General features: G+C 34.0%; 1 protein-coding gene across 2 annotated transcripts in view; it reads right to left on the minus strand.

Annotated features, from left to right (window-relative positions):
• SCFD1 (sec1 family domain containing 1) overlaps positions 1–13,896 on the minus strand; it is a 49,399-nt gene that overhangs the window by 10,542 nt on the left and 24,961 nt on the right. For both annotated transcript variants that reach the window (XM_068193003.1, XM_068193002.1), the window contains exons 15-20: positions 9,456–9,552; positions 5,989–6,059; positions 5,037–5,116; positions 4,430–4,492; positions 3,331–3,406; positions 1,083–1,136 (exon numbers count right to left, since the gene is read on the minus strand). In XM_068193003.1, the coding sequence (XP_068049104.1) occupies positions 1,083–1,136; positions 3,331–3,406; positions 4,430–4,492; positions 5,037–5,116; positions 5,989–6,059; positions 9,456–9,552 (441 nt within the window). The remainder of the gene's footprint in view (positions 1–1,082; positions 1,137–3,330; positions 3,407–4,429; positions 4,493–5,036; positions 5,117–5,988; positions 6,060–9,455; positions 9,553–13,896) is intronic.

The raw sequence follows: 13,896 nt of genomic DNA on the forward strand, positions 1-13,896 counted from the left end.
AAAAATCAACTCAGAAAAAAATCCTCATATGACTTGTAAACTTTTCTCAAGCAACTCTTAAACTTGTAGTCTGAGGAAGCTAATATTTACTTTAAAACAATTTAATTTTTCACCTTCTTTAAGTTATCTATAGTTTTAATTTCAGCTTTCTATGGTAAGTGTTCTGGGTGACCTCTGCTGGTTGACTAAATAAAGTTAGCCCCGTACATCTTTTCCAAGTCTTTCAAACAGGAGTAACAATCCACTAACACTGGAAACAGTGTCAATTCCTTTGTTTGTTAAGAGAAAGCAAATAATCTGCTAAGAATCATGACATATATCATCTATGAAGTACGGTTTAAGAAAAAAAAGGATTACTTGCATGTTGATAATTTTCACATTTTACCATTATTTTTCTCTCTGTACATACAGTTAATATATGCAGATGAAAGTGGACAAAGAATGTTTTGAATCTACTAACCAGGCCTACTTTTAGTTGTAAGTTCTAGCAAATGCCTTGACTGTGTAGCTAACACATAAGGAATTCAAAAATTTGTAACATATAAATTTAAAATATCTGAGTAAATTTTCACAGAAACAAGGCAAGAAGAGGAATTTTCTGACAAAAACCACCTCTGCTTGCAAACAGAATGACTGAATCAGTAGTAAAATATTTTCCTCTACATAGCAAAGTTTAAAGATGAGGAAATGTAATCTTTCCTAATACAACTCCAAATATTTCACTTCTGAAATTGTGTTCTTTAAAAAAAACCAAACACTTTGATACAAAGAAAATTTCAGTCTACAGCTCAATGTAGAAATTTAGGAGTAACAGAAGCTTAGTATAACACAAGTGTAATAGAAGCTCAGAATAGGAAAAACCTAAAAAATATTAGCTCCAATGAGAGACAATAAATTGTCATTGTTTAGACTATTTTAATGAAAGAGGTCTTATTAAATAGTTCTGAAAAAGGTGCTATTCCTGAATTCAGCATGATTGGATTTTTTCATTCATGAAAAAAAATAGCCATAGCATATTACATATCACAGCCTTAAGATTTCATTTTCTCCACCTCTCTCTATATGAAGGCAATTGTACTCACAGGGTTTGACTTCATCTCCATAAGGTTGTCCAAAATACGTGTGACTGGCAGATTCTGTAAAACAATTTGAAATTGATGTAATGCTGAAAAGCTTACTAAGAACAATTCCCAGACACATTATTACTAATGGAAGAGTTTACAGAGCATCTGAAATACTACTTTGAACAGTTTTCCTCTTATGCTTTGTAAAGGTTAAGCTTATTGATTATCATCTAAATTACTTTTCTGTAAAAAAATGCAAATATCTGAGGTGCATATAGCTAGGGGATAAAGATAAGAAATTAGGTGTAAAAAAAAGTGTGAAGATAGGAACAGAGCTGTATTTAGGTATTACCAACATATGCAGAGGTTATAAAATATTAATTCTTATTAAAAATACATTGCAATTATGGAAAGAATTTTAAAGCTGATGTTGATAATTGTGTGATTCTAAAAAAGAACTAACATTGTCAAAGAAATGAGTAGAAAAAGAAATGAGTAGAAAAAGCAACCCTGCTAACAAATGCTTGGATGACTTGCAAAGGAAAAAACTGAGGTGAAATTCAAGATTACTGTTCCTTATTTAACACGGGAAATGTCAGCTGGGACAAAAGGTCTGAATATTAAGGAGTTAAACTACTTCAGTTATAAACTGAGGGTGAGTTTACATAGCAACAGGATTGGAAATGAGTCTTGTTGACAGAATGTATCAAAAGAGGACTTTCCAAAGGATGATCTACATATTACACTGGAAAACTGATGGGAATCCCTGAATAACTGAAGGAAAAATACAAAGTTATCTCTAACAGAAATACCACAGACCTACATTAGGCTTACAAATTAGAGGAAGAAAAGCTTCTCATCTGGCTACCCTAAAATATCTGGAAAAGAAATCAAAAGCCAGAAAAGGCACATTCTGAAAACACTGGCAAATTGGCTTTTTGCTCACTCAGAGCACAAAACAACACAAGCCATTTTGTACAGAATAATATTAACTCTTTAAAGCCACACATTTAAAGAAATGACAAAATGTTTAATACAAGAAGAGGAGGAAGTCTCCTGGATGATATAATTTTTTTTATTATTAAAAGTAACAGTTTATCTGAAGAGTTGTCTATAAAATATAACACACAGGCAAGCTGCATATTTAAATTTTCCTCAATCATATTTCATGCTACACCAATGAACTGTAACTCTGCAATGCAGTTTATCATTCTAGTCATAGTGAAATTCCTACAGAATTAACTTCATTAACTACCCTATAAACCTGAGTCCCAACTTTTCTGTGACAGCTGATACCTTTCATGTATAAATTAATAAATTATGTGTATAATAGGCTGAACAAACAAACAATGACAATCAAAAGATTAAGTAGGTCAAATAGATAAACCTTTAGTTAAGATTTCATTTTATTTAGCTCTGATATGTTGTATTTCTAATTTAAGTTCTGACTCTTCATCTAAATTATAATATGATGAATGATCTTTTTATTTCAGAAATCTTGATGTGAAAATACTACAGAATTAAGATTTTAAACTCTAAAGAAATATCTATTTATTGCCAACTGATGAAAGTACATATTGGGAAAGTAATGTATCCTCTGTAGAGAAACAGGTCCCTGGGAACCACAATTCAACATTCCAGCTACAAGTTAGACAACCAGTCTCTTTTTTGTTGTTGTTGTCGCTTGTTTTCTTTGGGAGGGGTCTACATTTACATGCAAGTTATGCTCAAAAATATTTTATTAAGTTAAGTGAATATTTGAAGGTGGTCATGTCATTATAAAGATATTTGTATTTTCATGCACATTACAAGATTATGGTTGCTATACATTACACTCACATGAGAAAAAAGCAATGTTTGAATTGTAAGTAAACAAAGAACTAACACTTTCAGCCTTTTAGTCACTCTGAAATAGATTAACTTAAAGCATGTAGTTCTAAGTCAAGATATAGACAGTTATATTTTTTGGTTTATTGTTTGTTGTTTGAAGGCCTAGTCTACTTTGAGTATTCCACAGCTGTTCTTTTTATAATGCTGAAATCAGTCTTAATTGCTACAAAGAGGTCTCCAAAGAAAATATGAATTATTTGCAACTTATTTGATATCTGGAAGTTACAAAGTGATAGATCTATCCATAAGCAGAGATTTATGTTTACTTTTTTTCACTGTACAATGAATTTTATTAATATGACAAAGGTACTGAAATTTCTTCTTCCAAATGTTCACAATACTCATGATAGACTTTTAAACTGTTTTTTAAACTTACTTGTTGCTTCAGTACTAAGTTCTTCACTCCTTCCATTACAAACTGTGATCCTGTATTCATAACACGTGAAAACAGACTAAAAAAACAAAATAAAGGTGATGTGTAAGATATTTTTGTTTTTAATTTGTATTCTTAAGCTTTTTACTGGCATTGAATTCCCAATAAAGTCAATAGGACCTAAGTACCCAGTAATTCAGTTTGTCATAAAATATATTCTTCATATCACATGGCAATCAGGTGTATGGGAATACACTTGTAGTCTAGCAGAAAGATCCTCACCTATCACTGGGAGCCTTGGATTCTAGTCTTTAATCCACTGAACAGTTTATTTTACAACTTCAGTATCGTAAGGATGTGAGTGCTCCTTACAAGTGGGTATCCTAATGAGCAGGGTTAACAGAGATGCTGAGTGTCTCCAACAACCCAAAGAGCAATTTTCCCAAGTGAAGCAGCACCCGAATTCTCTCTAACCATACTGTGCCACAGATTCCTTATGACAGTGACAGGGCATTCCTGAAAGTAAAGCTGGTAATGAAACTGAAATCCTCTGAAGAATGGAAAGATCCTAGTCCTACATCCTGTATGGGATATATGTAACCTTAGCACAGTAATTTTTTTTTGTGTGTCTTGAAATAAATAACTACACCTTTCAACAAGCAGTCAGACACCCAGTCCAGGACATTCCAGTGTGTTCTTGCACTCCTGACAGCCTCCAAACCCAGGAGAGAAATGATTTTGAATATATAGAACTGTTTTTATCTTCCACCACTGACAACTTAAAGCTCAAAGTGATAGCTGACACAGATCCAGTTCCTGCTGCTGAATTCCTCTCCTGTGAGAGTGCATTTAATGTGCAAGTGCAGAAAGCACTGTATTGAGACTGTCTGTGAATTTAGTCACAGATTCTTTTATTTTCCTCTCTGTGTGTACTATGCACTGTCAAGGGGAGAGGAGTGCTTGTAATTATCTGTAACTTAAAAATTTGACAAATAGGGAAATGTTTTGTTCCAGGACCTGTATAACACTAACCACACTTTCAGCTCTACTAAAATAAGATAAAAAAACCCAAAGGCTTACAAAAAATTTATCAAAAGCATACCCCAAAGGTTTAGGTGTAGCGTTTCCATAGCTGGTTGGAGCTGAAGCCATCTTAGTAAAAGCTCTGTGAAAGCAGGGATAGAAATCAAGTATTTATCTCAGGCACATACTGCTGTAGAATGTTCCATTCTAGTCATCTGAAAGTGAAAAAACTTCTGCATTTCGAACTCTTTCAGGAAGTAACTATTTATTATATGCATCCCTCTTGCCTACAAATGCAATAGGAATTGGATTTTATAGTTAAACGACAAAGATTTCAAACACCATGTAAAACTACAATAACTAATATCCAACATGACTACTTGGTATGAGCTAAAATAACTTTGGAATCTCAACCAGCACAACTTTTCAATTAATTCAGTAAGTTTTTGTCCTGGATCATTAAGGGTACTATTACATGTCATGTTCTATAGTGTTCTGGCACTACTGGAGCTTAGTTTTATTTTAAAATAAGATTTGCATGTGTTACCATAACAATGTCAGTAAAAACTTATACCAAATGAATATTTAAGAATAATTTAAGAGAAGTAACACATAATTCCTGAATACAATACTGGGTTCTACATCAACCACTTATCCTCATATAGGAGAAAAAAGAATTTCCTTACTTCCATTGTTTTATGTAGCTCAAAGGAGCGAGATTACAACCTGCATCCATCAATGCTTTTTTATACTGTTCCAAGTCAATCTGAAATCATAAAGTGGAAAATTATAAAAGTTTGAAGCTACTCTTAACCCCATGTACAAAGACAAGATATCCTCATCTAAATATTAAATAAGCAGTGCAAAGTTATAGCACTGACCCAAGTTAAAAAGCAATTATGAATCTTAACCCCATTTCCTACAAAGTACAGAAATGCAATTAGAAATTAAATTTGCCATGAGCAGATTCCATTAAACTGAACAGTGTTTGTGGAATTAAATCCTGTGCACTTTCAGTTATGGAACAGTCTTTATACTAGCACCAGCAGAATGCTGGTTTCTGTAAAATGTCAAAACAGTAAATAATAAAAAAAGAGGAGCTAATATACATGAATACAAATACTTTCTATTTGCCTAACCAAACATTTTTGTCCATCAGATAATGCTCTACATTGTAAGAGTTTTCCTTGAAATGAATCATCCTGAGTTCAAAAGAAATATGAAGAAACTGCTTCCTGAATTATTCAAATATTGGCAGTTGCATTTCTCCTTCATTCACCTGCTAGTCAACTGACTCAATCATTCTCAAATATATGGAGTGAAACGAGTAGTATTTTTGTTTTGCTTTACCTACTTCTTTGAGCAGTGGAGCAGAGTAATAGAAAGCATGATAAGATGTGTCTTGCAGTAACTCCAATCTAAATATGTCACAATATAATATTCCTTCTTACTAGTCATTCATATGCTTTGAAATGATGGCTGAAGCTTTCTTCAGCAGATTTCCTAGCAATAAGATTTTAGAATTTCCTGGGCATTTCATACTTCCTTTTGCAAAGAAACAGAAATATCTGCTTAGTGCTGAAATGAAAATCCTTTGTGGTAGAATCTGGTGTAGAAAGCTGCAAAGAACATAAGTACCTCTGAAGGTGCCTGAGCTGAGCTTATGTAATAGATGAGAAATAATCGCATTTTGTCTTCAGGAGTTCCTGCTGCAGTAAGAAAGAAAGGGAAAAAAAAAAGAATTAAAAGCTACAATAGTAACTATGCTGCTACATTAACTGCTCTTCAGCAGCCATACATATGTACATGCAGATCTTTAGTTATGACAATAAATGTTATTGATAACCATGGCCTTCTTCAATGTATAAAATGGAAGAAAGACATACAGCAATTTCATGAAGAGTTGGGTTACATGTGCTGATTCTTTCTTCAAGTTTTACACTTCCCCCTTTTGTCTGTAGTAAATATTATTCTTCATATAACCTACTAAATAAATTATGTAGAGAAATTATGACTTGTTTAATGTGGAGATTGCGAACGTTATCTGGAAGTAGGTTCATGAAAAAGCAGATTAAAGAAAAATCATAGAGGTATAAGCCACAGCATATTATTTTTTAGCTCTACAACTTGCTTACACAGCTCTATGGCTCACTGTACTGAAATACTTGAGGACTGCAAAAGCACTTATATGAACCTCTGGTCAGAAAAAAAATCCCTTAACTTCCAACTTGCCTTCAGAAAGGATTTCATCTCCTAAATCCTCTTTTGTTTCCCATTCTTGGGAAGCATTATTCATATGTAATTAAAATTCATCTCTCCAGATCAAGAGGCTGATGTAGCCACTACTTAGACTATAAACTACAACATCAGATTTTGAACACCATCTTTCTTATTTTTCTAGAACAGAATCACTGTTAGTAAAAACAATAGTTTCAAATGAAGTTTTCAGAAGAACAACTACTCAAAACAAACATTTCAAATTAAAATTCATCATAAAAGCCTGATACTTTTAGTACAATATTTAATAAGACTGCACTTTCTTGTACTTGCGGGTAAGAAAATGACTTTTTTTCTCTGTTTTTCTTTTTCTGTATTGTTTGTTTTGGGTTGTTTTCCCCTACTATGGAATGTGGATTATGTCAGCAGGAGACCATCTGATTTAATCTGCAACTTTTATTTATAAATGAGCATATATTTAGTCTGGCAGAAGTTAAGAGTAAGTGCTGTCATAATGAGCATTTATGACTTGGTACAATCTTCCCTGCAAAGTAGGTTTTACTAACCTTTACCAAATAACAGTATGTCAGAAGATCAAGAACTGAAGAAACTTTGTATTATCTAAACCAAAGGCCAGCTTTCAAGGTAGAGATCCACCTGGAATTCACTTGGACAAAAAAAGCTGTGATTAACAGCTGTAAGACTCAGGTCAACTGCCTGTCAAATATTCACTACTTTTTTCTAGACTACGATCTGTGACAGCACAGAGAAGCAAACTGCTCAACATTCTGAAGAAAACCTAACTGGGCAAAGCTAGAATGGACCCATTTTATATTCAGTTGAAAAACCAGTAGGCAGCCCCTAGATCCCATTTTATCACTATTCCAGGGTATGCTAATACCCACTAAACTGGGAGGCAGCTAATAGTCCTGAGTGGTAGATAAGAACAACACAGTAACAAATGGGAGGCTGAAGCCTGAAGCTGTTAAATGGTCATATCTAAGTGCCTTCATCAAGAGCTCTGCAGATCCCATCGTCCACAAGAAAAATATCCCCACACATAATGCCAATAAATAATCCACCAGAAGCACAGGAAGACTTGATGTATTATTCCTTAAAAATGTTTTCTGATGGTATTTCTCAGTGAATCACACAATATGAGGCTGGACAGTTTAACAAGACAGCATACCTGGAAATAATCACTGTGATTTAACTGAAATCTTTTTCTTACATAAACTTAAACCTAGGCAATGCCTACAAAATGCTAACATAATACTGTGAAAACCTGAATACTTAGCTTATGAAGAAAAACTCTAGCTTGTGAATCGAATCTTTCTTTTGTGTAAAACCCAGGAACTTTGCTAATAGGAATGTTGGTAAGATACATCAGGCTTGGAAAACCATTTGCTCTACACTGAACTATAAAAAGGCATAGAAAATGTGGATTCATGTAAAAAGTAATTGATCCAGTAAGACATACAAGCAAGCATAAAAATTTGTCTTCATATATAAGTTTATGCAAACATAAAAGCTGAAATCAAAACAGTACATGAAATATTAATTTTGAACATGGAAAAGGACTAGTTTGTATTGATGTTTAATAAAAGTACAGATTATACACATTCTTATTAGCTTCAAACAAAAAATGAATCTATGTACTGAATTACAGATTGATGCCTGACATTAGATTTTCTGAAAGTTTATTAGTTTCTAGACTTGACCCATTATGAGATCTTTAAAACTTTAGCTCAGATTTCTACCTACTGTGCACTATTTCTCCTACAGCCTCTTGATTATATAGCATGGACACTATTAAAAGATTTTTGTAGAATGCCAGCAGGATGTATATATACTCTTTCAATAAATATGAATCATTATACAAACTCCAAGCAGGCATTAAGCTCAGTATGTAGTTGTAAGACTACAGACATAATCATGCAGTAACAAAACGTTTTCTTAAAGAGTACACTGGAAAAAGAGCAGGAACCCTGGGTCTCTAAATGCTTGAGATTTGCCAACGTAATTGCCAGTATGCAGACAAGTCAAAGATCATAATTGAAATTTTACAATTTTGCTCTGCATGTTGTTTTCTTCCAGCCAACTGGTATCAAATCATACTGAAATCCATCAGAGGGTTATGACACACATCAGGCTGTGACAGATTGAAAGAAGAATTGATGCTGGAATAGTACAAAAAGCTGAGAAGTCATTTGAGTCAGCTTTTCTGAGAAAGACCCCCGTGACTCCTGCTAATAGAGAACCTGAACACCCCTGGTGTGCAATGCTCTGATATGTATGACCCATATCTGACACAAAAGCTGGGATGCATTGCTCGTGCTCTTACATGATGAAAACAGACATGCCACAGCTGAATCAACACATACAAAGCTTCAGGTGAGTCCCAGTGAACTGACCAATTTACATCTTGAGACCCTTCTCTCCACTTGTCCCATTCATCTCTTTCCTCACACAAGCATGAGCTCCCTACATTACAGTCCCTTGATCTAATTAAATTCTATAAAGTTTTCATTGTGTTCGTGAGGTATGTATATGTTATAAAACATGCAGTAGGATTTTAAAGAATTAGTAGTGTTCAGACCAGAGAATGCCAGGCTACACTACTAAACACTGGAAAAGCACAAAAAATAAATTATATTGACCTTCAAAAATAAGGGGTTAGGACAGGATTTTGGTAGAGCTACAGAAGTAGATAATATTTTGGATATTACTCAACTGAAGCATTAAACTCTCTAGACTGCTACTGAAGATCAATCAAAAGCTGGTTTTTTTACAAATCTTGCACTTTACCAACCCTGAAATCCAAGCAGGTATAGATTTATTGTATAGCTTAACAAAGTTTATACCAAGTTCAGATTTAAAGTACTCACCATCTGGGTCAGAAATCATGTCCAGAAGAGATTTATCCAGAGTGGATTTACTCATTATTTTTTCCTCATATTCAAAATACACATCCAGCTTTCGACTCTGTTTAAGAGTAAGTGTTAGGATTAACATCTTAAAACTGTGAAAGAATATTTATTTTCTCTTTTAAGAGGTATGTAGTTTAAGTTATAAATACAGTTTTAAAAATTATTTTTAAATAAATGATCAGTAAAAGCAACTAATGCTTGCATTATAATATGCTTTTATTAACTCTCAGAAAGTTGATGTGTATTTAATTATCATACTAAAAGTGAAAAAGCAAGTTAAGCAAGGGGTGTCTGCTGTGAATACTAATCTGGAAGAGAAGCTTTCTTTTCAACTATGGTTTTGCCACAGCTGAAAACTACATGCCATCACACGCATTGCTATGTTGTAAAAGGAAAAAATAATGGTCAAGTGAACATTATGTCAAATTTATTCTGAATCTCTGAGGCTCTCAGACCACAAGACAATTATTCAATGCAGATTAATATGGGAAATTCCCTTATACATTAAGGCATCATCCTGAAGAAATGTTGGCAACTGCCAACTTGGGCTGGTACTGAAATACTACCTCAGATCAAAGGCTTGCCATAATTCACTCACACCAAAGATAGAGAAGTTTATAATTAGATTATCTTGTTAACACTGGAAAAAAAGTCTCTCAGTATACAATAAGACATCTAGATATTGTGAAAATCCTTTTCAGGGAGGATGGCACAGGGACTGTACAAAATTATTAAGGCAAAAGCTTTATGGAAGACATCACGTGGCCATGCAAGTAATGACTGCATTGCAGGACATCTGCACAAACAGACAAGCTTTGCACTTATTGATCATGATCTTACAAGCTAAAAATAGAAAAATGCACTCCAGAACTTATTTTAAAATGTTCCATTACAATGCAGATCATTATGTGTGTTTGAGCATTAAAATGGAGCATCACAACCAATGTTACAGCTACTCAGCTTACAAAACCTTAGTATCTGGTAACTAACTAAATCCTGATGTTTGAACACATTCAGCTATGGATTGGCTCAAACAGAAGACTGGCAGAGTGGATCTCCATCTCACTGCTTTGGAAGTGTGTCAGCCCCACATCATCGCTGCTGTGAGACTGAAATGATATTGCCAGAGTGAGCAAGAGTCACCTTGCTTTTCTTGGGTTAAATGATTTGAGAAATTTTGCCTGATAATGCCAAAGCATTTAAAACTGCTGTGGCATCTTTTATTCAGTGCAGTAGTTGTTGTAATGACAGTACATAAAAGCTTTTAAAGTCTGGTTTTCACATTTTTCTGAATTCTACTAAAATTATTCCTGAGAACACAAATAAAAAAATAATTTAAAAAAGTTATTTTACCACATCTCAAAAAATAAAGGTACTTCTCTAGCATAAGGCTATCACGATATTTCACCTTCTGAGTAAGTTCTTCAAAAAAAGAACTAGAGAAGAGAAAATAAAGTAAAAAAGATAGGAATTACAAGAATATTTTTATATTGAAAGCAAATTGTGGTTAGCTTATGATGCAGAAATGCTTCCATTTCTCAGTCATCACTTACTGAACTCCTTGACAAGAGCAGTTACTTGCAAAGCAACAACTTAATTTAAAGCTTTTGTGGATGCTTGCAATTACAGCTTATAAAGTAAATTACCACGAAGAGCACTCAGACATGACCCCCTGCTACTTTTAGGGGCAGAAGAATGTCTTCTGTTGATTTAGTGACTATGACTACATAGAAGTTGCATGAAACAAGAAAAAAAAAAAAAGGACTAGAGCTTCTTTCAAGCTATATTTACCTCGAGCTTATGTTAAAAGAGTCGTATGAAGTCTGAATAGAACCAAGCTACCAGCCTTTTTCCAAGACCTTACATCAGATGCAATTTGGTATCTGGTAAACCATGTGAGACCTCAATTCTACAGCACCTTGGAGATTTTACGTGTTTACAGTTTCCTTAATTCTCCCTATAGACATAAAGCAATTGTGAAGAAACTAGTAAAAATTTTAAAGTATTTTCACTACATTCACTTGCTTTTTGTGTTTTATCTACATTAGTATCTTGTTATGTGAGGCTAAATTCAATGTTTTTAAGTTTAAAATATTTTTCCCCGACAAAAGGCATCCAATAAAAAGGGGATTGTCTTGACACGTGGAAACTTGATCTTATAAAGTTAAATATATTACTGTTGAATTTGGCAAAGCCTGTATTATCTTAGCTGGTGATCTGTTTACGAGAAATCTATTCAGATGGCATGTAAAAATGTACAACATAAAAAGATTCACTGACTCTGTATTTGTTTACAGATCAACTTCTAAATAAAATTTCATAATTCAAACATCAATTACTTTCAATTTTAAGAACAGATTGACAATTGTTAACTTACTTGGAGCACACACTAGGTAAAATTCTTCTCAGCCATGTGCAACTTGATGACTGTTTGACCATGGCTGCTGAACAAAACAGATTACCAGCAGCAAAGAAAAGTCACTGGTTGCATGTATGTGCTATACTTTGAGCCTAAACTGAAACATTAATGATACACATACACTCACTCTCTTAAAAAATTTGGCACAATTACTTTTGAAGCGTGAACTCAGCACTCTTTGGGGGGAAAAACCCCAAACTGAAAATCCCAAAACTTCAAGTCCACATTTTTTTTTCTACCTGCTATTTCTTTTCAAGCCACAATAGGGACATCAGAGGTAAGCAGCAATGTAAAACATTTGAGACTCTGTCTGATGTGACAAACTAAAGAGATGGAGCAATATGGGAAGTCTACTCAACTGCTTCTTCACAAGATAACTAACAAAAGTTACTAGCAAAAATCTAATTAGGGCAATATTTTTCTTACATTGGTTTGCTAGGAATTAGGTGGACACCTAATCAAATTTCATATGGGTTACTGAGTAGCCTTAAACACTACTAGTTACCTTTTGACAGATATCCCAGATATGCCACATCAATGAGACAGTTACTTCTCGAAGAGCCAACTTGTCTAACAGGTCCTTAAGAAGCAGATGTCCCATTTAATTTAAATAAGTGCAATTTTGCTCACTCAATGGCAAACTCACAGACATGCCAAGAGGAAAAGCTGGGGAATAGGAGCTAAACAATCCTGTAGATTCAATAAAAAACACAGCAAAGAATATGTTCTTATGGGTGCCAAACTGGCAAGGAATGTGAAGAAAATCAATAATAATAAAAATAATAAAATAAAGACACATTTACATTTACAGTTATTCCTTTTCTGCCTCCTGCTCTTGACTTTCTACTATGACATCTTGTTCCACAGCAATTTTATGCAAGAGACCTTTCTGGCTGCCCTTTCAGGAACAGGATTCTATATTGCAGTTAAAGTGCAACACTTCAGCTTGCTTTTAAAAAATATGTATTTGTGAAAGCTTTCAACTTATCTTTAGAAATAGGCTGTTCATAAGCCAAAACTTATTTTAGGGAAAATTACTGAAGTGCATGGGAAAGTCTACTTGAGCACTGTACTCCAAAACACAAAATTCCTTCTTTTTAAAGCAAGTAAGTGGAAGCAGGACCCATTAAAATCACTTAGAGGGTAATTTTTGTAAAGACTTGCTGGAAGCTCTTCTATCCTCTTTATGCTACAAAAATTCTTAATTTTAGAGAGAGAGAATATGCAGAAGAGAGAAGACATTTTCTAAGAAACTATCTGAGGTCTTTTTCAAAGATGCTGACAGAGAACAACCAGACATAACTGCCTCCAGAATGAGGGAGGCTGGTCAGGTAATTATAGTGTGCTGCTATCAGAGGAAGAGAAACTCTGGCAGAAGGCTGGGAGTGGTAGACACAGCTAACTCCTTTTCAGTGAACTGCATAGAATAATGGTAGGAAGGTCACTGTAACTGAACTCAGAAAAAGCTGTTGTTACTAGGTTACTGAATTATCAATTCTGAACTACAGAAAAACAGCCTGGCCCACTATGACATACATATTTCACAAACACGTACCATTTCACATGGTGTAAGACCAAAATGTAACCTTATTTAAAACAGAATACTTAAAATAGTGGAATTCCTTTAAAAATCTGAATTTGAAAACTTGAAAGGCTACTGTCGCTCCCTATTAAGGGGATCCCAATTAAGAGATCATTCCAAGTATCAGACCTTGAAATCAAACAGAAGTAGAGATACATAATAAAACCATGTAGGAATTAAAAAAACCCTTAACCAAACAAACACAAGTAATTTAAGACAGACAACAATACATATAAAAATCTGCCACTTAAATTCACATCTGTAGAATTCTAGCACAAGGTTATCTAATCTACCCCCAACCATCATTTTAGAAAATTGTATGTGTGCATCATTTTATATTCATGATCTAACATACACCAGTAATTCTATTCATATTAGAATGACATGCAAAGATAAGC

The sequence above is a fragment of the Anomalospiza imberbis genome, chromosome 6, assembly GCF_031753505.1.
Source record: "Anomalospiza imberbis isolate Cuckoo-Finch-1a 21T00152 chromosome 6, ASM3175350v1, whole genome shotgun sequence".
Taxonomy (NCBI): domain Eukaryota; kingdom Metazoa; phylum Chordata; class Aves; order Passeriformes; family Viduidae; genus Anomalospiza; species Anomalospiza imberbis.